General features: G+C 32.7%; 2 protein-coding genes across 3 annotated transcripts; one reads left to right on the top strand and one right to left on the bottom strand.

Moving 5' to 3' along the window:
* Positions 1 to 1,857: 1,857 nt before the first annotated feature.
* On the bottom strand, positions 1,858 to 5,680 carry RpL19 (ribosomal protein L19). Its single transcript, XM_085946898.1, has 4 exons — positions 5,643 to 5,680; positions 5,217 to 5,323; positions 2,784 to 2,947; positions 1,858 to 2,285 (listed from the first exon to the last, which is right to left on the bottom strand). Exons 1-4 carry the CDS (start codon positions 5,645 to 5,647, stop codon positions 1,956 to 1,958), a joined length of 606 nt encoding a protein of 201 aa, XP_085803024.1. The 5' UTR covers positions 5,648 to 5,680; the 3' UTR covers positions 1,858 to 1,955.
* Positions 5,681 to 6,430: 750 nt separating this feature from the next.
* On the top strand, positions 6,431 to 25,961 carry ACOX1 (acyl-CoA oxidase 1). Of its 2 annotated transcripts, XR_015070598.1 has the most exons (14): positions 6,440 to 6,776; positions 6,995 to 7,160; positions 10,248 to 10,416; positions 12,251 to 12,374; positions 12,503 to 12,747; positions 13,658 to 13,818; positions 15,044 to 15,206; positions 16,566 to 16,756; positions 20,385 to 20,534; positions 20,636 to 20,741; positions 21,415 to 21,567; positions 22,876 to 22,992; positions 24,636 to 25,182; positions 25,434 to 25,936. XR_015070598.1 is itself a non-coding variant. In XM_085946676.1 (13 exons), exons 1-13 carry the CDS (start codon positions 6,653 to 6,655, stop codon positions 24,777 to 24,779), a joined length of 2,013 nt encoding a protein of 670 aa, XP_085802802.1. In that variant the 5' UTR covers positions 6,431 to 6,652; the 3' UTR covers positions 24,780 to 25,961. The 2 variants fall into 2 exon arrangements, 1 of the variants encoding a protein (XP_085802802.1); XM_085946676.1 differs by having other exon boundaries at positions 6,431 to 6,776; positions 24,636 to 25,961.
* The last annotated feature ends 188 nt before the right edge of the window (positions 25,962 to 26,149 follow it).

The following is a 26,149-nucleotide window of genomic DNA, read 5'->3' on the forward strand; positions in this document are numbered from 1 at the left end:
AGTTTGTATATCTGGGATCGACCAAATCGTGGAAAAAGCGGAAATAAGAAGACACATACAGATTGCAAAAAATGCGATGACACGTCTTACCACTATACAATGGAAGGATTGGGGAATTTCAATTTCCACAAGAATTATGCTTGTGCAAATATTAGTGTTCACCATATTGTTATACGGTGGCGAATCGTGGACCCTGAAGGCAAGGAAGCGGAAGGCAATTGATGACTTCGTGATGTGTGGCACCGAATGGTTCGTATTTCTTGGACAGAGCACAGGACGAACCAATCAATCATCCAGAGACTGCAAAAAGAACGGCTCTTGAAAATATTTCTGAGACGCATTCTGCAGTATTTTGGACATATTGTCCGGCGCAGACCAGACAACATGGAGAGAATGGAAGTTTTGGGTGGCCTCCAGAGAAGAGCCGTAGCGACCAAATAATGAAGCTGACTGGGGGGGGGGCACCATTCATTCTGCTCTGAGAAGCGGAAGATCGAGAGGGATGGAAAGTCTTGGTAGCCTTAAGGATGATGAAATTCAAAGGTGATCACCATCCTCAGCCATGAGAGTACAACCAAGAGAAAAAAACCGCCAAAATACACAACACCAAACTGAAAAGACATGACAGATGTCGAGGGCTTAGTGTCAAACAACACTATCTACAAAAGTGCAACTTTACAGGAGCCAAAAATCGTTATTTTAGATTCTTGTAACTCAACAAGGGAAATGTTTATTCAAAACCTAATATTAATATTTTATTGTGTATTGTACATTTATCTTGCTTATGATGATGTTAAAATTTATAGGGATAGTTTAAAAAAAATATGAAAACAAGGGTAACTTATGTAGTTAGCGTTAAACTTTACTGACGATTTAATAAGAAATTAGAAAAGATTGACATAACGTTGTTTGACTATCATGTAGCCATAAATGTAAAATAACATTATCTCAAAAAAAAAAAAAACAACACTTATTTGTAGATAACGTTGTCTGACTTTAAGCACTCGATGTGTCACCATGTGTTGCTAATAAGGAAACATACGCACGGAAGAAGTCACCAAAGTACTTTGGTGACTTTCCATAACACAAATATCTTCTCTTTGCAGTTGGTGAATTTTTTGTTTTTAAAATTTTTACATTATCATTTTTATTTTTACATATTTTACATTATACAAAACATAGTTAAGAGTTTTGGTGATTTTTTTTAAGATGTTAAAAATTGCAAGATTTTCTGTATTATATAACTCGTTTTGAGCAAAAACTGTATTTGGTGAGTTCTTCCTTGAGGGCGACGAATATTTTAAAAGGCCTAATACGTCACATTCGCTTTTTATTCAGATTTTTTTTTTTTATCATTTACTAAATGGATATTTGCCCTTACGATTATAGTTTTTAAGTACTTTCCTGTGGAGATACAAATTCGCCGTTTTTTCCACAACAAAGTGGGGTACATTAGTATTTTCATTAAAATCTCGATTTCACCAGAATGGTTGATTCGCCCTTTCTACAAAACACCGATGATATTGTAGAATGCATTACAATTTCATTAACGCAAAGTCGCAATTTATCATCCTTACTGCCATGCAGGTTGACCTCATTCTTAAACTGCATTTAATGGAATAAGTGGAGACCTGGAAATGTGTTGACAAAACAAGACAACGGTGCCATTGAGACATGCTTGTGACCTGCAACTTATTGTAGGCAAAGATATGTTTTACAAGCTTTACATTTATGAAATAATTGATGTCTAAGCAGTTGCAGAGCTTCTTCACATGCTGTGTACATTGGTAAGTGAATGGTCAATGGCTAGGGTGAAAACACATGAGCAATAATTAAAAAAACAAAAAAAAAGACCAATTGTTAAACAGTCAATTTATTCATATTCATATAGTTCACATATCAAACATGAAATGAATAAAAGGAGTATTTATTATTGTATAGAATATTAATTAAATTCACTTCTTGGCCGTAGTAACTGAAGCTTCATCCTCCCTAGCATAAGACTGAAGTAACTCCTCCTTTTTGGTGGCGATCCTTTCGTCACGGCGCTTGCGGGCCTCGCGCACACGGTTCCTTCTCGCCTCCGCCTGGTCGCTCAGCATCTTGGAGCGTGTCTTCTCTGCCTTCTTCTTGTGGATGTATTCCATTAGAACGCGCTTGTTCTTGAACACGTTACCCTTTGACTTCATGTACAAAGTGTGGTACAGGTGACGATCAATTTTCTTACCTTCACGGTACTTTTTCAGCAGTCTACGTAACACTTGCATTCTTTGAACCCATAATAACTGAAATAGACAAAAAATAACTCAAATGTGAATATATTCATAATATCATATGTAGGAATGACAGGATACCAGTATTGATATTGTCGTTACAATACTAAATAATTATCTTGGAGGAGTGTTTTAATAAGCTTTTAACATTGATCATGGAAGGATTTTAATTTATTTAGAAATGAAAAAGCATCAATTTTATTACTAATTATAAGTACAAATACTATCTTCAATCCATTTATTTAGAATATTGGCAAAAATTGTGGAACGAATTATGTACATCTGCCAATATATTCATGAAGGCGGAACAAGAATAAATATCATTGAGGGCATTTCTCTTTAATTTGATGGTTAGTTTACCTGACATGTGGAGATATTGAGTCGAATAGGTATAATTTTATTAATTGTACATTTATAATATTCGCTTCATTAACGGCTTAAGGCTCTGTAACCATCGAACTGCATTACAATATGAAAAATAGTTAGTTTACAAATTTAGAAAGAACCCACCTTTACAGGCATACGGGAGTTGGCTGTACCCTTTCTTTTACCCATGCCGCAGTGCCGTCCTTTGCTACGCGCCACCTTGTTCTTGCGAACGCGAGCTCTGGAGTGAATGGCAACAGGCTTCTTGATAACGATACCATCCTTGATCAGTTTTCGTATATTCTGACCTGAAATATTATTCATGAGATAGAATTTTAATCAAAAAGATTTGCAGTGCCAAGTGGCAAGTACCAATTCATTAAAAATCTAATATTGTAGTGCAAAATCTGGGGGAACTGAAAATACTCTCCCCCCTTTACTTCATTAAATAATACAACCTTTTTAAATAGTCAACAATGTACTAATACTAAAATGAAAAAGGTATCACATCAAATTCAAATGCACCACATATTTAAAATATTTAATAGTCCTGAAACAAAGCAGCGCCGCAGACGACTTTTTTACTATTAATAAAATAATGTGAAAAGTGAATTAGCAAACTAACGAAAAACTCAGTAGGTAGGTACTTAAAAGGATTTTTGTTTGCTTCAATATATCTGGCGCAGAAATTTAAGAGTGGACACATGACGAACTTTTTTTTTGTAATTTTGATTTCCAAAGCTCCAATTTTTTATGAATGCCTTCACTTCGTCTTTTTAAATAAGTGAATGCATTAAGGGTCCTTTTTTATATTACAACCAAATAGACAAGTTTAACAACAAAATTATCGTTCCTAAGCAAATTTGCCTCGAATTTCAACATTATGATTTGACCCTTTTATTTAATTTTTCACGAGATAGCCAGCGCGCGTCACAATAGTGTAGAAGTGTGGTATTATAAAATTAGTCTCCATATTTTCAGACAGGTTTTCAAACAACCATTTATAGGACTGTTGTTTATGTTATTGATAACTAGCGACCGTTTTATAAACTATGCATTTGCAAACTGCAAACCTATAACTACATTAATAATTCGAGTGCTTAAAGTCAGACAACGTTATCTACAAAAAAGTGTTTTTTTTTTTGTGATAATGTTATTTTACATTTACGGCTACATGATAGTCAAACGTTATGTCAATCTTTTCTAATTTCTTATTAAAACGTCAGTAAAGTTTAATGCTAATTACATAAGTTACACTTGTTTTCATATTTTTTAAAAACTATCCCTATAAATTTCAACATCATCATAAGCAAGATAAATGTACAATACACACTCTAAAATAACGATTTTTGGCTCTCCTGCAAAGTTGCACTTTTGTAGATAGTGTTGTTTGACACTAAGCCCTCGAATTGTGTTAAACTATTCGCGCCTCCCAGTTTGGAAATCGCTGACTTACAGGAAGGCAGCAGCCAACCAAATAGCTGATATACTGGATTATTTAAGTTAGGTTTTCATTTTTGAATACATGAATTTCGCCAAAATCAGCTATAAAAATTAGTACGGTTCCCGCCTGGCTTCCTATAAACCGACTTATACCAAAAAAATATATACATGCAGAGCACATAGGCTCGAGTAGTAGAGGTTATCATATAACCCTCTGTATGAAGAATACTTTGTGAGTCATTATTCTTCAACTGATGTAGTCTGCAATTTTATAACCCTGTATGTAGTGTAAAGCAATGTTTCATAACGTTTTTACATCCGCGGACCACAAAAAAAGTCAAAAAACGTTTTGCAGACTATCGACATTGGAATAAAATAATAAATATTTACACTATTTATGAAATAATTGTCGAAATATAATACAACCCCACTTCGAATGTTGGGTTTCTAGGTAACTATTTTTGAATTGCAGAAAATTTTTGCGGCCCACCCAAAAATCTTCGCGGACCACCGGTTAAGAAACTATGGTGTAGGGGACACGAGTCGATGACTAGATGTGTACACGGAAGAACGTGGTAATTTGTAGTTCCACAGATTGTTGCCAAGACATCTAAAGCCATTTTTAATGGTATTTCTATCCCCAAAATGCTTATGAAAAAAAAAAACAGAATATCAACAGGTTTTAATGCCACTGTCACTATTGATGTAAGGGACGGGAACACTGCCCACTAAAGCACTGCAAGCAAATGCAATAAGAGCTTCCACCGAATTACATCACAAAAGTATGGGAACATTAAATAATTAATCCTTACAAATGGTTGTTGTTTCAAAGACTAATATTAGTACAATGTGATATTCACCCAGCTGTATTTGAGGTATGCAACATAAAAAATCAACAAACGTCACATATCACACGTATTTGATTACCTATGTCGAAAAAAAACCACACAATATTTCGTGCTGTTTCTCGATACAACCACGCTTTCCAAAAACAGTATTAAATTAATTGTATGTCAAGCTGTGCTTACAAATCCAACATTTGACAGCAATACCAACACACATCATCCGAGATGACAGTTCACGTAGGCGCAAAAGCGCCGGCATAAAGACATAAATTGACAACACTATACTTACGGGAATTGGTATTGGATATTTCGTTGATTTCATTAGGGTCCAACCATACTTTCTTTTTCCCGCAGCGCATGACAGAGGCTGCTAGCCTCTTCTGCACTTTGAGAGAACTGCAAAAAAATAAAATATGTCACGTTAATCATTCAAAACTGTCGGAATTATATTGTAAACTGGTTGAGATCACTAGGAAAAACTATAATAGAACGAATATAATGAAACCTGACGTACACATGTGGTCAGCGCCATGTTTGTACTTGACAAACTTCTACACTACACATAACCTGTACACACGCTAGCTATTTGGTAAAATTTAATCAAATATAGCAAATCATTTGTGTCACCAAACATGAAGACAATGAATAGACATTATATTTAGACAATAACGATTGTTTAACTCGACATTTTACATAATTCGCTGAGACCTCTCACCTCATGCTGCCGCCGTTGTTCTCAACGTGTCTGAAAAGACTTCAAAATGGCCGCGGCGGAAATAGACTATAATAGAGAGTGTACAATTCTTTAGTTGATGGTATCTTTTAAATATAATACCATAAAACGAGGTGATATTAGTCCAATTTCAATATTGAATCGAATGCTCCTAATTATAAAATCAAAATGTCTTATTTTTAACAATATTGAAACTTACCTGGATTAATCCACTGTTGGATGCAGACATCTCTAAGCTGCTTCAATTTTTTTCGGTTGTGTGCAATTAATTTCATTTTTCTTTGGCAGAACGTACCTAACTATCTCGAAATTCATGGTGTGGATAGAATACGTCAGAACATATTATGGGTCATTAAATATTAGGAAAGTAGCTTCACTAAAAAAAATACATGAACTGCAGGGGATTCAAACATGCATTCATTATAATTATTTCGGGCCATTTTGTATTTTAACTTTTACGCTCCGCCGAGTCTAAAACTGATCAAGGCCAAAACTATAGTAACTAGGTAGAGTGTTGTCACTATGACGTGTAATATCAAATTATATTTTACAGTAATACAAGGAAAACATAGTAATAATACAACTGTATAGTACCTAACTATTAAATCACATAATACCATGATCCACGGTACAGAATACCCTGGGCAAGTATACCTCGGTACGTAAGATGGTATGATCATAAATTAATATTTGAAGTATAGCACACTCATTCCATCACATGGTATCATTCATTTCGTTTTGTAAACAGATGACGATGACGTATATTTGACAGTAATGGTGGGGATTTGTAATATACGTAATCGTGATACATACTGGTTTCTAATAAATAATTTGTGAAACAAGTTTGATCAGTTAATACGAGTGTGTGCGAACCAGATGTTTACTCGCTGTCTTTAACTACCCATTCATATTTTTTTGCCCAAGCAAATTTTTGCGCATTGTACTTATATTATTTAGTGTGAAATTTAAAGTTGTTTGATTCAGACAAAATCATGTCTATTACCCAGTGTAATCCCGATTTACAAAGAGAACGAGATAAATGTTCATTTAATCCAAAAGAGTTAACTCATCTATTGGACGGTGACGAGAAAAAAACACAAGAGAGACGAAAAACAGGTCATTCATTTTTTGTTTTAACATTTCGAAGTTTTATAAAATTACCAACATCTATATACCCAACACAGAAGTTCCAAAGATTACGTTTTATTCAAATACATTCCTAATAAAGAAGGGAAAAAATCTGCTGACTTGACCTCCATGTTTCATAATAAATAATTATGTACGTATTATTATCATGATAATGACCATTATTAATGTTGAGCTGTTTATTTTAGAGAATATGTTTTTGAAGGATACTGATCTTCTAAATGATCCTGTCCCTCCAGAATATTTAAGTCACAAAGAAAAGTATGAAGAAGCAGTGAGAAAGGCTTGCTTAGTATTTAAGAAAATTCAAGTGTCCCAAGAAGGTGGTGATGGTGGAGGCATGCAACAGTTCAGGTACATATTCCACTTTCTATTTTGTGTTTGCCACAACAATCTATTTAATGTAACTATGTAGTATCTTTGATCTATTGAGGTACCTACTTACCTATCTTCCTTTCTAACCTGTAATTTTGTAAATGATGAAGTATTGTAATCGTCAAATATTAAGGGCCCACATGCTCAGCGTATGTCAAAATGGAGCTTTTATGGTATTTTCAGAGCATTACCCTGGACATTCCTTAAACGTTGTAGATAATCTATTTATATAATTTTGAAGCCTTATTATCCTTTATATTTATTTTAAACATTTGATGACTTATATAAAGTATTTTTATTACATAAAATAGTATTCTTTTAAACCTCTCGATCTAATGTTTTAGAATATAGTCATATTTCAATACGTCCATGTGCAGTGGATTTTTTAGATTTATTAATTTTTAAACGCATTTACAAAACCATTAGTAAAATTAATGTTTACATAATTTACGATATTTACGATAAAAAATTACATTTTATAATCTCTGTGATTCCAAGTTTGACAAGAATTAGGCATTTTAATTCAAAAAATGGGGACGATTAACACATTTGAAGATAATTCTAAAGATACTGATTATAAGCTATGTCTTTGACCATTCAAATGTGATCAACATTCTACGAATAATGATTGCTTTATAATAATTATTGACCTAAGAATAAGGTAGTTTTTTTTTGAAATACACCATTTCTCTTGGCATTTCCCAAGTTAAGCTACAAGATACGGCCGTAGCCATAAATTGACAAACGATAAATGAAGTAGGGAGTAAGATCATGTTAACGCGCATGTTTGAATATGTACCGTTTTTAAAAAATATTTTTTTTTCGGTTTGGTCAGATAAAATAAAAACCAATAAAATGAAACAATAGCAGTGCTGTCCCGTTAGTTAATATTGATTTCCTGACAAAACAATTTTACTTTCAGTGTTGTTTTGGGGTTCAAAATTCTCACTCAATTATGGATAATGTGTCTTCTTCATATTTTGCACGACTGTCCATTGCAAAATCCATGATGTAGAGTCTGTATTCTATAAGCTGGCGTTCACATCATGACGGAAAGCATTGTTCCATCGCGTTCGACTGTTGCAAGTTTTCAATGGGATAGAACTGAATGCTAAAGCAGGGGGGGGGGAACCGCACGAAAGCTTATTAGAAGACAGACTCTAGTTATATGACATTCCTTCACATTTTTGCAATTGGTGGTGGTCAGGCGGGCGGCGGCGCGGCAGAGGAGTGCACAACCCAAATGTATAACTGTATGTGAAATGTTCGTAAACAGTGTCTTTTGTTTGGGCATATCACACACGGTTATACGTTTGAGTTGCACACGCCGCTGCCTGCCCGTCCACTGTGGTCAAGCGCTTACTGGACTAATTCTGTTTCTTATAAGTTCCATGATTGCAAGTATTAAATTTCATAATTGAGAGATTGTAATTGGTAATTTAGCTGAGAGTGGTTTTCTTTGAATTTCATTGTTTGGGTCAATAAATATTTTTTATTATACTTTTTCTATTCAAATTCGCATACATCTGATATATTATGTTTAGTTCAATGCAGATTAAGAAGAAGTCATTAAGCTTATCCAATGATTACTTGCATTTATTTAAAAAAAATGTAAAGCAAGTGGAAAATTTTTATAATGAATTAAATAGAAATGAAATTGAATTAATATAGCTGATATCATTAAAATATTGTTGACAATAATAATTGTTGTAAAATACTTTCATGAGAACTATGCAATAGTTATACTTATCTAATTCATGTTGCTGATTAGTCATAGGCATATTATATAACATGTATGGTTAATTCAGCAGTATTATTTAAATAATATATGAGAAAATGACAATTGTAAAAATATGTTTTTCCTGTTTTCATCTCGAAAATCAACCAAGTACATGTTAAAAAAATGAGCATTAATACATGTACCATAATATAAAGATTACATTAAATTAGGTGAAACCTATCGTAAAGATGCTACTGTCATTAATGAGGGTTATAACTTTGCTCATTGTAGCAACATCTACTGAATGTAATCCATGCTTGTGGCAACCTTATTTTATATTGTCCCTTACAATAAGTAAAGCAAGCTCAGACAAAGTGAAACAATGAGAACATTTTACCTACTGGAATAGTGTTTCGTAACCTTTTTTGCATCACAGCCCAATATAAAATACTCACGGCATGCGGAATGATATGTAGCCCTTTTAAAGACTTTTTTACCTCTTAAGTTAAAATATTTCATGTATTTCACATGAAAAAAGTAATGCCTTCTGTTATTATATAAAATCATGAAAACATGTGAAAATTCCATGTCGACAAACATGTTCCATAACAATAATTGTCATGTAGAATAGTAGATAGTAATGCTTCTTATCAATTTATTTCACATGTATAGAAACAGCATAGTTTAAATTGGGCAGAGTTTTGTTATTGGGCCACCATAAAAAATAATTCAAAAGTTATATGATATGTAGCTGACCACTTCTTTCAATGAGATTCCTGCACTTGTCTAAAAGTTTTTTTGTCTTGCCTGAAAGAACTACTCGCAATTATTGGTCAAGAAATTTTAGATATGACCTTTTTCAATATTAAATGGTGACCGTCCAATTTCCATTACAATATGCAACAATATCTTTCAGCATACTTCTCAATCTCCCTGGCTGGGAAGCTGTGTACGAAAGAATCCAATGCACTCCATAAAAATTGAGCACTCTATGAGAATCCAAGACTGAAATACCAGACAATCTTATTTTAATTCTATGTATGGTCATTATTGTGGGTTCAGTATACCAAATTTAAAGTGTCTAGGTATCTTCACAATAGTGGGTAAAACAGCTATGAATTTTCTGAAGCTATGTTTCATTGTGGCCATACATAGTATGTTACAGTAAAAACGAAACAATGATGCGGTTCGTCGGTTGTATGCGTACGTATACGTACAAATACGCAGTCATCGGCTGCCAGGTATTTATTACGGCTCCCCATACGCACGCACATTATCTACCAACTGCATCATTGTTTCGTTTTTACTGTACTTTACTTTCATTATTAATATATATTTTTTTGCAGAGATATCCTCGGTGGAATGCTTGGGTCAGCCTTATTGAAGGACGGATCACCGGTCACTCTGCATTATGTTATGTTTATTCCTGCCATTATGGGCCAAGGCACGGTTGCCCAGCAAGCCGAATGGATTGCGAGGGCGTGGAATTGTAATATCATCGGTACATATGCTCAAGTAAATATGCAATTTGTATTATATTATAGATCAGATGGTGGTGATTAATAGCTATGATACATTTAATAAAATAAACAATTTTTTTGCACATACTAATTTTATGTAAACTCGTGTGACCTTCATTGAACTGAACTAATTTATTTAAGAACACAAACAATACATTTTTGTACTCACCATTTTAATGATTATTAAGTAATCAATCATAATTACGATTATTTGAGTACATAATTCATTGTTGGTATAAAATTATATTTTTTAGTGACCTTTGGGTGGTATGATTAAGTGTGTTATCAAACATGAAATATACAATAAGATCTACTTATACCATGAAGTATGTGCTTATATTGGTAAATTATTCAGCATACCAGATAATGAAATAGATAACTTGTTGAAATTAAATTTTGATTGGAAACTGCTATAAATAAACTTAACAAGAACTAGTGATGATATTTGGTAATCTTTTTTAGTATTTTGTTATTTTATACATACTTTACCATTATTAACATTGTTATTTCAAAATAATCATTTAGTTTGACAAGAATATGGTATCATATACATAATGTATAAATAATATTCAAGGGTTTTTTTCGTTTGCTAGATGAATGCATCACAGTGCATGCGTAGTCTGCATCAAACTGGTTTCATAATGGCCATTTTTCATGATGTAGATCCATTATAGATAGATGTATTTTTGTTCAACATCACATCGGTATTGTCAATTGATAGTTTCCGTGAAAATTTTGCACCAAATAAATGAAAAATACTATAATTTTCAAAACGAGAAATGTTCTGTGTACTATAGTTTTTTCAAAATACTATAATTTTTGCATCTTTGTATTAAAATTAGCATTATAAAAATATGACAACACCGCTTCCCGTGAAAAATTGAAAACTATTTGATGTACAAGTGTTGACAGTTGACACGCTTTCCACCTAAAGCGTGCACAAAACTACTCGGTGTTAAAACCAGAATTTAAAAGTTGAAGTGAAGTGGAAGATGAAGTGAAGAAATGTAGACTTCGCTATAAATGTTTTTGATGAACATAAAAAAAAAAGAAATTACCATTTCCGCTCCTAAGCCGACCGTTTGGGCTTCTACAGGTGTAGGTTGTATTATAACAAAGAAAGATTGTTAGCCATTCACCCGACCCATTGGGCTCTTGCTCTCGATCGAACAGGTGTGGAAAAAATATTTAGAATGATAATGATCATGACGACATATTTATTTAAAGTTTTTATTAAATTTTGTACAAGCTGACCATAATTATTATAATAAACTATTTCTTTTATACAACGAATATTTCACAAGATTAGAGAATGTAACATCCTTTATATTGACCACATGAAATGCTTATCAAATTGAGTTATGTTTGACTATCAGTTCTTGTCTTTTAAATCAAGTTATCAATTAAGTGCTCTAATTACTAACCGACCCCAGATCACTCCAAATTTTAGTTATAACATGCTTGCACTTGCTAATAATTTTTATAAACTATTTCTTTTATTCAAAAAATACTTCACAAGATTTGAGAATGTAACATTCTTTATATTGAACGCCCGATGGGACTTAACATGTAACCACTGGATTCGCGCAATAATCGCGCGTTAATAATTCTTTCTTATTGAATTGATGTTAGGATTTAAATACTTAAATAGCAAACCAAACGGTAAATCAAATCATCAAAATTGTTTTTATTGTCTTAATTCACAGTATAATAAATCAACATATGTATATAAAAAAAGTTTTTTAGTATGTATCAAGTCAACCATATTGGATGAACACTATTTACAAAAATTTATCATATCAGAATATTTTTGTTTATGTTTATTTCAGACTGAACTCGGCCACGGCACATTTATACGCGGTCTCGAGACGACTGCCGAGTATGACGCCAACACCAAAGAATTTATTTTAAATAGTCCGACTCTCACGTCTTACAAATGGTGGCCGGGAGGATGTATGTTGCTTAATATCTCTATATTAATACTTTTACAATGAATTTACTATTTCATAAGTACATTTTTGCAATTTATATATTTACATACATAGTGTGTTTTTATGAAGTAGCTGTGTGAACATTTTTAGTAGGACACACTGCAAATTATGCCGTAGTGGTGGCCCAACTGTACACGCATGGAGTGTGTTACGGAATACATCCGTTTGTCGTCCAGCTGAGGGACGAAGAGACTCATATTCCGTTGCCGGGAATCAAAATTGGAGAGATAGGAACGAAGCTCGGTATGAACGGAACCAATAATGGATTTTTGGGATTCAAAAATGTTAGGATACCGAGAGAGCAGATGCTCATGAAAAATGCACAAGTTCTTGAGGTAGGTCATTTTTGTTTGTGTTTTATTAGTAACGGTTTGTCATTATTGGTTACATTTGTATTTATGTATATCCAAGTAAGCCAAATATTGTAGTACCTTTTTACAGTTTTATTGAACAATTTCAAGTGACTTGAGTCAAACTACAATAAAAATTCGACAACTCATTCACTATATTTATTGAGGTTCTGATGATTTTCTTATTTGTTGTTCCTAAATATTGTCTGTTTAAATTTCGCTTTCTGAAACAGTTTATGAATGTCGACAGCGTCCAAAATATGTTTTTTAATTTACACTGTGCACCCACTAGACCATCATTTCGTCTTAAACCTGCTATACACCAAACAAATCTCACCCTTAGAGCCGGGCCACACCGGGCGACTCTGGTCTCGAGACCAGACTGATGTATGCAGTTATATGGACCATGCCACACCTGGTCGCCCAGAAGTCGCGCAAGCAATAAAGTCGGGCGATCAGTAAAATCTCGTTCTTTCGTTCGGTCTGGCATCCCGGTCTCTCTGGTCGGGCAATCGGTTGCGATGTATGAAAACATATAGCTATGTATTGAGCGCTGCCACACTACGCGACCAGTCACCGGCAGCCACGCCGCGAAGAGAACGTATTTTTTACATACTTGCGTGTACATTTATTATTATTATTATTATTGGCTGCCTCTCTGGTCGACTGGAAGTCACCCGAGTAAATCGCCCGAGGAGACCAGAGTCGCCCGGTGTGGTCCGGCTCTTAGAAAGTTTGGGAGACAGTCGGCGTGTTAAGTCTCTATGTGGTATAGCTGGGTCAAGACACAACTACCAGACATTCTAGTTGGCACACAGCGTTAGATATACCTGTATTGTGATGTTAACAGATATCATTGCATTGGTCGATTGTTCATTGGATGTTTTTTCGATAGGATGGAACATATGTAAAATCTCCAAGCTCAAAGCTTACTTATGGAACGATGATGTTTGTCCGTGTGGTGCTGATACAAGATATGGTCAATTATCTATCCAAAGCTGTGACTATTGCAACGAGATATTCTGCAGTGAGGAGGCAATCTCAACCGAAGCCCGAGTAAGTCTAGATGATTCTTTTTCTTCAGACATTTTCCATCCATTACTAGATGCGAGCCTACTAAACTCATCTGGATCTCTCACTGGTTTTCCCACATACGTGTAAATGCCACACAGTGGTCCACTAATATTTTTTATCACTTGATTATCAAATGTATGAGCGGGTCGACAATCATTTCTCAAGATACTACGATACACATCTGAAATTAACAGTGGAAGAAAATTTCATAGACTTCAGAAACGATTTGAAGTCAAATCCTCGATTAGTTACTACAACCATTCAATTTATGTTGGCGTTTAGAATGCCGTTTCTTTGCGAATTATGTTTCCTAGCGCTCATGGAAAAGAAATTTATAAAAAAACAGGAAAGATTACAGGTGGTAGATGAGGAGTTACGTGTTTGTTTATCTCATTTGGATATGCTCTTTGACATAGTTCGCTCTCAAAATCAATTACATCCTACTCACTAATAATCTCACAGCCATCTATATTACGTACCTATGTATATATGTTGATAAAACAATATTATTTTATTGTTGACCTTACAATTTTTTGTATTGATATTAATAAAGTACATTTAATTTTTTGGGGGATTTTTATTTGGTGTGCCATGAAATAAATTTCCTCTCCCCAGTGTGCCATCAGGTAAAATTTTTTGCAGATATTGTTCTATCCCGTGGTTGGATATTTTAGTAATTAATACCTAGGTTACCATTAGATGATGAGATTCGTTAAACGATGGTCTCCTTTACTAGCGATGTTGCCTGTTGATCTCCACTTGCATATGTTATGGCGTCCACCACTCATTTAGTTTGTTTATGATCCTTGATGACTCTTTTTCAGCCATCTAGTTTGTTTATGATTCTGATGCATTATGTATGGTATTCATCTTTCAATACCATGTCAAAACAAGAGTTTTTGAACATTTTTTGTGTTAAGCGTCCCATATGTATTTCACAACTACTGTTACTCAAGTGTAAGGTGTACTTGCACCTCACAGTTATGGGACAAATCCAGCTTAGATATTTAAATGCTTGATCAGATATTTCCCCATTTATGGACATTGATTTACTATTTGTATCTGTATATGAACTTGTTGGTGATGCATTCCATATTAATTATGACTACTATTATCCTGTTTAATTCTGTAATGGTCTTCCATTTTTCTGTCTTACATGGAAGATAATCTAAATAGAAATACTTACTGTATGTGACCCCTTTTTTAGTGAACCCGAGCCACAGATCATGGATTATGTCACCCAGCAGTACAAGATCTTCCCTAACATTGCGGCGTGTTATGCTTATAAGTTGATGGCGACATGGCTATGGGACCATTACAATTGTGTTTCTACGGAATTGGAAGCCGGAGACTTGGACAGGCTTCCGGAGGTATTTGAACGTTTCTATAACTTGTAGCCTAATTGATACAGTGAATGTCACATTTATTTGACGAGATTTTTATCTTGTATTTTGTGTAATCATATCTACATACTTTTCTATTCAAAAAATTAAGATGAATATCCCTATTTAGCCAAATTGATGGATTATGTTGGTACCTATGTATCATAATAATAAATTGTTGTAAGAAACAATAATTAGATGGTTATATAAATTTGCTTATGCTCTTTAATTGAGCTGTCTATTATTTTTATCTATGATAATTTAGCTAAGGCACCATGAATGTATTATGTAGAAATGATATGTATGTAATGGTAAAGAAAAAGAAGCAAAATCAATGTTTGATGTATTGAATTTTTAAATACAGATATTTTCGTCAATCAAAAAATTATTCAAATAACATTTGAGTCGTAGTAATACTTTAGATGAGTGTTTCCCTACCAGGTTATGTAAAAATTCACAAAAGCTTGTGATAAAAAGGTTTTACAGGCCCTTTTTTAACAATGAAGGATTTTGAATGTTTAGCTTAGTTAGATATTGTATCATAGTTATTAATGAAGTGGCAAAAGTTTTATTTAAGAGGGTGTTTATTAGCAGGAGTGTGTAGTTAATTGCTATGTCTAATGGCGGTGTCGTTTGATGCGTGTAGGCAGGTTATGTGTTACTTAAGCCGGCATATTCTAAGGGGACGGCAAATTAAAAGAGATGGAAGTACTTAATACAACTTTTGAGAAAAACTTTCACCCGAGGTGCCAACATACGCTTGTATTTAATTGCGGATGTATACTTAATAAAATAAAATGAAAAAAAAACTTAAAAAATTAAGAATTAGTTATTGAATAAAAAAAAGACAAAATTTAAATTGAAAACAATTATGAATGGTCTAAATCAGACATTAATCACCATTCATAAAATCGAAAAACTTTCTTTTTTTTAAAGTGCAATCAGACATTTTGAAATGTATATAATGTAAAGTAAATAAATAATATGTCGAAGATATCTACACCAAAAATTTTTGACAACCTCGTTTTTGTGCTGTTTGGTGTGACAGTCATAATAATAATAACATTGTACACTATTCATGTGATATGATGTGATGCCATCTATAAAAATTGATATTTTAGGATCCATTGTCCAACTGAGACAATCTCAGTCAAATCTGGATGTACAGCAAGCCTAAATATAATGCATTTACATACACGTACCATTCACATAGTAAATTCACTCTTTGCTCATGCAAAACTTTGATGTCATTATTGTGTCACATTTTATTTTTGCTCCTTTTTTCTAGATATAGAATGATCATTCATTAGGTACCGTATTGAAATAATTGAAATTTTTAATATACAGCTGCACGCGTTGGCATGTTGCTTGAAGGCGGTATGCACGGCAGATGCTGCACAAGGAATAGAGACTTGCAGAATGGCTTGCGGCGGGCACGGTTACATGCATAGCAGCAATTTCCCTTCCATGTATGGACTGGTCACAGCAGCGTGCACTTATGAAGGCGAAAATACAGTACTTCTACTACAAACTGCCAGGTTGGTTAAACTGTGGATTGGAACTGATTGGGACTGTATTGGAATTTATTTGAGAATGATATTGGTACAAATTACATGTTTATTTTTAACAGATAAGGTCATTCAAAAATTAATCTCTTGAAAAGACATGGGTGGTAAATAAAGTAAAAAATTGTTATGGGCTGTAATACAATAGTGTAGATTTTTTACGATCGAGATCTGTGCACCATTTGTATTTTTATCAATCAGTAAAAATCTTGCTGACCAACTTTATTTTTGTATATAGAATGCTAAATTGATTTCCAGCAATCAAATACTAATAACTCAAAAAGTACGTGTGTAAATCATTATTTGAACACAAATAAAAAATGATGCTTTAATAATATGATGAAAGACAGAAAAGAAACAAAATATATTTAAAGCGAGATAGGGAGGTTCAAAGTTCAATAAACAAAAGCTTTCGTTTATTTTTCTTCAGAATTTTAGTGCTAAATAAAAAACCAATTACATCCTAAAGATTTAAAAAACTACTTATATTATAAAGCGTTATCTATTTTCATATAATAACCCATAAAATATCTGAAAATTATTGACAAATGCCGTAATTTCGCGAACTCAAATATGCGATTTTTGTACTTAAATATACAAATGACGATTTGTAATGAAACTGTTTCCCGTATCTAAAATGGCTTCCAAGGTTTGTAAATATTTTAACATAGGTTCATTCTTAACGCTGATTAAAAAAAGGTCAATAACCTTGATGGAATTAATTTTTAAGTGTATTCCATCATGTAAACATAAATACTTAATCTTATTTTATGAACTGTTTTACTAAATGTTGGACTAGATATTCAATCAACAGATGTCACAAACGGAAAATGAATTTTTTTTTTTTAAATCCAATATGTATTTATACTGGTTGGTAAGAATCCCTGCTATCTAATTTATTCACCCTGTAACGAATTTGTTTCTAAACACATTTAATACCAAAAATTTTCAATAGATGCCCTAATATATTGAAAAAAAATACCAAGTACAGTATAACGTTTTGACGTGCCCGGAATTCACGTTTTCCCGGCAATTGCGTGTAATTTTTTCAGTCCCGATGTATTTCAGTACATTTAATACCCGCATTTACGTTTTTCTTTCCCGCGTTTTACGTCGGAAATATCCAAAATATGCGAGTTACGCGCGCTTCTGAAGAACTGTCTGATGAAGAAGAGGTTGATATTCCAACAAAAGAAGAAGCAATGAGGTTCACCGAGGGTTTAAAAACCTACTTTACAAACTTTGCTGATATCCAAGATGACACTTTTAAATGTTTATATAGTCTTGAAAGAGAATTACATAACAAAAAAGCAACAAACTAATATATATGTACATGATTTTTTCAATAAAAATTTAAATTTAATGTTGTTTTTTAATAAAACGTTATTTCTTTAGAAACATAAAATTTTAATGTTCTTTTTTTCAATACCTCCTTTTACATTTTCCCTCCAATTAAGTTTTTTTTCTAGTCCATTAAAAACGTAAAATAGGGGTTATACCTTAGACTATAGATACATCTAGACGCCACCCGTTGCATTGCTAAATGAAGCCGCGTGCCTTGCGTTTAGTTTGTGAGTGAGCGAACGCATTCGTTTACAAATGTTCGAGACCATAGACCATTTCGCTAGTGCTCGCCCAAAGAGCTCGCACTAGACGCTCAGAATTAAAATATAATTTTCTATTTTTTTTACGTTATATAGTATTTTTAAGCGGTCAAAATGCAACCATTAGATAAAGATATCCATAATTTAAGTTATTTTAAAGAAACACTAGGTCACTAATATTAAAATATATAATAAAATACAAATAAATTATCACGAACATGTATCAACTTACTTATGAAACGTAATACCATCTTCTTGCTTATCAGTACGGCTACCACATTTTAAGACAAGACACAGAACCATCTTTTCTACTTAATTAACCAAAAATATTTACCACTGACTTTATGTTTAACACAAAAAATATCAATTTTAGCAACACGAGCTCGCAAGTTATCGACGCTATGTGAAGCGTTTCGCCCCAATTTGATGGCGATACTTTTGGAAACTGGCTTGTAGCTAGTAGACCTTTTATCTTACTCTAGCGCGCGTCGCAGAGATTGTAAGGGTGCCGAATACTTTCTCACTCGCACTCATGCATCGTTTTTGTTCAGGCCTTGGGTTATACAGTACTATCTTTTCTAATACGAGAATTTCTCGTCTTTGGGCGTAATGGGTTAATTATCTCATATATATTCTTTTTCGCATACAATATAAGCAATTTTTATTATGTTTTGAACCATTAATTATGTTGTTAATACATTAAAAATATGTCATGGATAATAATTATTATCTTTTGATCATTCTTTTATTGACACATTGTATACCTGAATGGTTTTTTATTGGAATTCAGTTTAAAATCAAATAGGTACTTGGAACTCATTAAGAGTTCGCTTTCACAAATAGAAAAATACTTGTAGTGGTCAGTTATTCCGTTTACTCGTCGGTTATTCTTTGTGGATCTGGTCTTCTCCAGCTTCCGTTTCCGTCCAAATTAAAACCACTTCTCTCCAGTTTTGTATTACCCTATACTATCTATATATAGTATATATATATATATATATATAGTATGACACTATATATCCCTCCATCTTGTACGAGGTTGACCAGCTCTTCATTTTCCTCGTCACTTTTTTGTGATGCGGAACTCATCCATCTTATGTCATGGTCCAGCCGTCTTACGTGGCTCAACTTGATTGATGACTGAAAATATATTGATCGTTGTTGTCTCACTGTCACCGACCGGATTATGTTGTCATCAATGTGTTCGATAGCTGTTTCTGCTGAAATAAGTCCAGCACTCTTTCCATGTTTTTTGTCATGCACCAGGTTTTCAAGCTATTATGATAACTAGGGTTACATGTAAATCATACGTGTTACATTACACCATAACGCCAGCTGTGAGTATACTATACGGTCATCTCTATAGCACTGAGATGAAAAAAATACACGTTGTTCTTAGAGCATTGTAGACAATAATGTTCCAATTTTTTTAGATCATAACCTAACCTAACTAAACCTAATAAATAATCCAGTGTATCGGCTATTTTCAAAATTTGTTTGCCGCTGGCATCCTGTAAACCGACGAAAACCGTGTTTTACTTAGACATGAATTTTATCTCAGTACTACACGACCCAAAGAGGTTGGACGGTCCTTATTATACGACCATATATTTCCGATATAACATTTCACAGTGAAGTGTGATTCGGCGAACTGCATAATTATTATGTACAAATTTCCATACAGGGATAACTAGTCTTAGATTGAAAATATTTCAGAATCGCACAACACAGAGCAATAATAATTATTGCTCTGTGTTGTGTGTTAATGCATAGTGCATTAATTATTAATACCCACACATAATGAGTTTTATCACTTGGTAATAAAAAATTGCTTTACGACGTTCATTTCACTCTCATAGTGAGCTTTATCAAATATACTTGAAAAGCAAGAATAAAAAGACGTGTGTCGTAAAGCAATCTTTATGTGCAGTGAATACCAATTGGAAACTCATTTTATAAATATGTTACCTTCCTAATTCATTTTTTCCACATTCAAGATATTTGGTGAAAGCGTGGCATCAGGCTCAAAGCGGATCCGTGATGACCCCCACTGTGAAGTATTTCACGAAAGCGGTTAATAAACAATATCCTAGGTGGACGACCTCTCTTGATGGGATAATACAAGCTTTCCAAGTAATAGCTGCTGGGTTAGTAATTAAAAAAAATACATATTTTATTTTGATTATTCTTCTTAAGAAAATTATGGAATTGTGATGTAACATTTATTTTGTACGATTTAATATTTTAGAAAGGTGTCCACCAGCGCTGAAAATATTGCCAAACGAGTGAAGAAAGGAATAAGTCATGAGGATGCATGGAACATGACTTCGGTTCAACTGGTTGGCGCTGCTGAGGTATTTATATACCATATTTTTGCAAATGTATTTTAGATTTTGATTGTTTATTTATGGTTAATAATATTCCTTTGCCTTTTTGCGAACAATTTTTATAGGGATTGTGTTGGTATAAGTGCATTTAATTTAGAGATATTTAGTTTTTCAAAATTCATTTAAAAAATGATGATTTAGAAAATAGAAAATTAAAGGTCATCGGAGTGTAGATATTCAGAATGCAGATGATATTTTTGTTTTCTACTAATGTGTCAGATGTAAAAGTATTACTTTATTTAGTCTGCGGTTTCCTTGTTAAAAAGCCTTTCAATATAATGTGATGGAAACTAAGTAATGTCGATTTTATTAACCTGTTCAGTCAGTTCAATTTTTGAAATAAAATAAATCACTTTCAAACTAATATATTATATAGTGATGAGAATTTGTAAAATTTCCTAAATCAATATGTTTCTTGTCTTTTTTGTGAACATTTTCACACTAAAATGAAAAATATTGTTTTTGAGATTATGTATATATGAACAGACAAAAAACAGAATATGATGTAGAAAAGATGTGAGTTAACTTACTTGTTCTTCACAGTACATACAAACTTAGGCGAATTAACTCGTTGATGTTACTCTCCAAGATTAAAAATATATTCGTTGTGAACGAATTTTGTATGTTTGCTTTTTTATAGGCTCATTGCCGGAGCATGGTGATTGAAAAGTTCAGCGAACAGATGCACATAATAACATCGAAGGTGTCGGCCTCTTTGAGAGAGGTCCTATTAACTTTTGTGGAATTATATGCCGTCTATTGGGCACTCAAATGCTCTGGAGATCTGCTGAGAGTAAGTTGTTATATAATTATATTATTATACAATGTCAAAGTAATGAAGCCTTACGTTGTATCGTAAATATTATATTCACAGATAGGGTCTTTCTATTTTAGAGGCCTGCAAAATCAAAACTATTGGGAAGAAAATATAAAATGCTGGTTTTTGTCGATGATTTTTAATATATATCGTTTATTAATTACAAAAATTATTTAACAAAGCCACGTAAAGTCATGTGTTAGCGCCAGAAAATTTAGCTATTATTTCGAAAAAGTAACTGGAAATTTTTTTATGTTTATTGTTACCAGTTTATTTATATTACACTACATCAATTTCTTATGGGTCACATGGTCATATTATGGGTCTCCAAGGGTGGATGTTGTATTAACAGATTATTTTGTTTTTATGATAAATGGATGTTGGCCATTTGCTTAATCTATTAGATCTATACTCTGGGTCGAAAAACAGAGATTGAAAAAACAACATGTCAATTTGCCAGACCTGAGACCCATGACATTATAAGCTGACTCGCTACTGTTCACCCATCATGGGTGTTTGTTTAGTTTTAATCATTTTTAGTGGGTACATCCAATATATTATAATCTTTCTCCTTTTATATTTACATGTACTGGTAAAATATTCAAAACGGGATAATTGATACTATGTCTATGTAAAAAAAATGAGATTTTTTATATTATGTACTGTGAACAAGCTATGTATTTTTTCCAATGGTGTTGGCATCTGCAACTCCTGCCACCCTCTATTAAAATAGTCTGGTCACAGAAACATACTAATGTATCCTTTTATTTGACTATTTTTTTATTCAAAGAATAATTCACAAGATTTAAGAATGTAAAATTCTTTTTATTGAACACACATAATTTGAAAAGACTTCTGAGAAATATATAACCAATAGAAAAAAATATGACGCCACGGGTGGGCGCCAATCCCAAGATACGCAGGTTCGAATCCTGCTGGGTGTCGTATTTGTTTCAAAAAGATTTTTTCTATTGGTTATATATTTCTCAGAAGTGTTTTCAAATTATGTATATTATTTTATTATTACGATAAAATTATTAATAATGTATATTTATGTTTATATAAGTACTTATTAAACATTTTACTTACAGCACCCTCATTGGCTAACGGTTTTTATCTGAATTAACATAACCAACCTATCCTTATGATCCAACTGCAATCAATTTGGTTTTAAAGTATTGTACTACAGTCCCAGTTCAATTGGATTGTAATGCAGATGGGTCAAATAATATAGCAAAAATGTATGAATAATAAGAGTTTAAGGAATATTATATTTTATTTTAGTTCACCACTATATCCCAGAAAGGAATTGACGAATTGCAAAGTTGGTTAGAGGAACTACTCGCTAAAATTAGACCAAATGCAGTGGGAGTAGTCGATGGATTCGATATATGCGATGAGGTAAATACATGTTTTATACAAAACGGACGGACAGTAGATATCAAACAACTTCCAACACTTAGCCGGGTCGCACATCAAACTCATCTAGACTGTAACACGTTAAATTTGTTGGCATAGATTCCATTCTATTTTACAGTGCACTAGTTACCTTTTAAGTAAGTACTAGTATACATCGTCGGTGTTTTGTAAAAAGGGCGAATCAACCATTTTGGCGAAATCGAAATTTTAATGAAAATACAATATGTACCCCATTAGCTTTGTTGTGTAAAAACGGCGAATTTTTATCTCCACAGGAAAGTACTTAAAAACGATAATCGACTAAAATTAAATTAATTAAAATTACGAAATAAAAAGCAAATGTGACATATTAGGCCTTTTAAAATATTATATAATAATACCGATTATAATGACAGTATTCTTTCTAAGCTTTAAACTTGTTAGATATTTATAATCTACAGGTAATAAACAAATAAATGTCAAAAGTTAAAAATCCTCCTCCTGTAAAGTAGCATTTTGGTTAATTCGCCCTTTTTACAAAACACCGACGACATGATCGCCGCATGACTGCAGGAGCCTGTCAGTGTCAGATCACGAGAGAGCAAAAATGAAGAATTAATGGCTTTGATCATAAATATTATATGAAATGACATTTCAGGTTTAGAAATATCCTTCCGACAATGTACACAATATTTCCGGAAATACAATTCAGTTTCTTAGTTGGATATGCAATGACGTTTTGACAGGTGGTGGCAATGTTTCATTCTCGTGGCAGAGATTTGCAATATATTTAGCTTGCAGTTTGATTTATGGCTATGTTGATGTCGAGTCTAATTTCAGTGTGCATTGGCGCCTTATGATTATTATTTGAAATCGATCACACGTGACTAAAATTATTTCGCGAAACGGCTCGCTATCTTCAGTTTTCTAAACCTAATTCAAACCTAAAATTCTAAATTTTAGAAAACATAGACTCTAACGAAGAACATGTTATAGCTACAAAGCAAAGAATAAAAAAATTATTAGCTTTTGCTATGAAGAAATTCTGCATGAAAAAAGAAGGCATTGCATCGTCAGACAAATTTCTTAAATGTTATGAAGCCATCGACATCGAAATAACTTCTTTACGCAACTCATTTATTTTTTTAATATTTTGTACATATTACTATGTACAAAGAACTGCAATATTATTAAATATTTTTCTTAATCCCAATTAAACAAAATTTATACGTATTATATGCAAAGTTGTACCCCGACTTACGCGAACTTGATTTAAGCGATTTTCGTTAGACCCACCTATAGCGTAACTTCGGGGTATTACTGTAAATGAATCAAGTTTTTTTTTTATAAGTACTCATTTTATTACAGAATTTCTATTAACTTATATTTCTTTAGTTCACAAAAATGGGTTATTTCAAATGAAAGTCGTGCACTGAGGATCCCGGGATTTCGGAATCAAAAAAGTCAAGCTGAAACTAAAGTTTCCGGGCTTGGAATTCATAATACCTACCTTGTTTGAAAATAATATCAACCATCCTATTAGGAATTAGTAATTATAATAAGAATTCATTCAAATTCAACTCTGTTTTCGACAGGCTGTATGCTTTGGTCCAACTGGTTCATATAAATTTGCTTCCCATTATCAGATACTGTCTTCAACACTGGGCTCCTATGATGGAAGGGTATATGAGAGACTCATGGAAGAAGCTGAGAGGAGTCCGCTGAACGCAGAACCTGTTAATAAGTCATTCCACTTGTACTTGAAGCCTTTGATGAGGTCACAGCTGTAGCCTAAATACTTATGGATAGTTCGATTGCAAGTGAAGCGAGGTCTCTCTTATTAAAATGGGTTTTAGATAGAATCGGGTACTACTATTTATTTAAGTTAATATTTCTTTTGAATATTACAAATTTTATTGATACGAATATTTTGTACTTTCGTTAAGTTTATAATTTTAATATTGGATTGATTACATTTAATATTATGGTGATTTTATTAAAATTTTACCATGTACATACAGCGAATGATATTAAATTAATATGTGTATGTAGTGGTTATTATTTTGTATTTTAGGTTGCTATCCATTGCTATGTATGATTTTTATAAATGCATAAATATATGCACTCCTTATGCTTATATAGATATAATAGAAAGAAATTTCAGTAAACATCTTAATAACAGTTATATGTGTCGCGGATTTTCAAAACCCGCTATAAACACTTTTTCATTATTTTGAGAAAATCAATAAAAACTTTTGGAACTAAAAAGGTTTTTGAATGTTTCAGTAGTGTTATAGCGGGATTTGATAGACACATTGATTTTCTTTCAAAAATGACAGTTAATCGTAGCGGCTTTTGAAAGAGGCGATAAAATTTTCACGCAGAGATTTTAATAACGAATCTAACGATATATATATCTTAATTATTTCAAAAAAGTGTTATAGCGGGTTTTGAAATTTAGCGACACATATGTATTATTTTAATCATTCATAGACAACGGTTAGGTAAATAAGTGATTTAATTGGCCGACAGTTGTGTCGAAATATAAAAATTCCCTAAATATTTAGAATAAATAGTATTGTCACATATGGAAAAACATGGAAAATTAACTGTTAGATTTTAGGTATGAACCATCAGAAATGACAATTATTGAAGTCATTACAATAATATAAATCCTAACCATTCACTGGTATTATAAAATAGCACAAAATTGATGATAGACTACTGCAATGAATTTTTCGGCAGAAATCAGTCAATGAAATTAAATGAAATTCTTTTGGATAATTTGAAATATTGCTCATTGTAATAATTCTTCGTTATTATGTAACAGTATTTATTAGATATGTAAGATAGTGCAATTGTTTATATTAATCTGAATAATACCTATGGATGTGCCGGAACATGAGGCTGTGCATTTGAAAATTATTTTTTATACTGTTGACTTTATAAATAAAATATTATAAAAAAAGTGCTATTTTATTAATTTATTTTCATTACCAACTTGACAGACAATAAAATATTGCTGTTTTCTCCTTCTTGGTGTTGGACAGTTGTTGCTAGGTGTATCAAAAAACGACAAGTGTGGCTCTTGTGTAAAACTGACATATATACTTCATTAATCATTAATCATATAAATTTAACGCTTATATTCATTTTTCTT

This window comes from Rhyacophila brunnea, unplaced genomic scaffold (genome assembly GCF_057557595.1).
Source record: "Rhyacophila brunnea isolate RB1 unplaced genomic scaffold, BYU_Rbru_1.0 scaffold_2, whole genome shotgun sequence".
Lineage (NCBI taxonomy): Eukaryota > Metazoa > Arthropoda > Insecta > Trichoptera > Rhyacophilidae > Rhyacophila > Rhyacophila brunnea.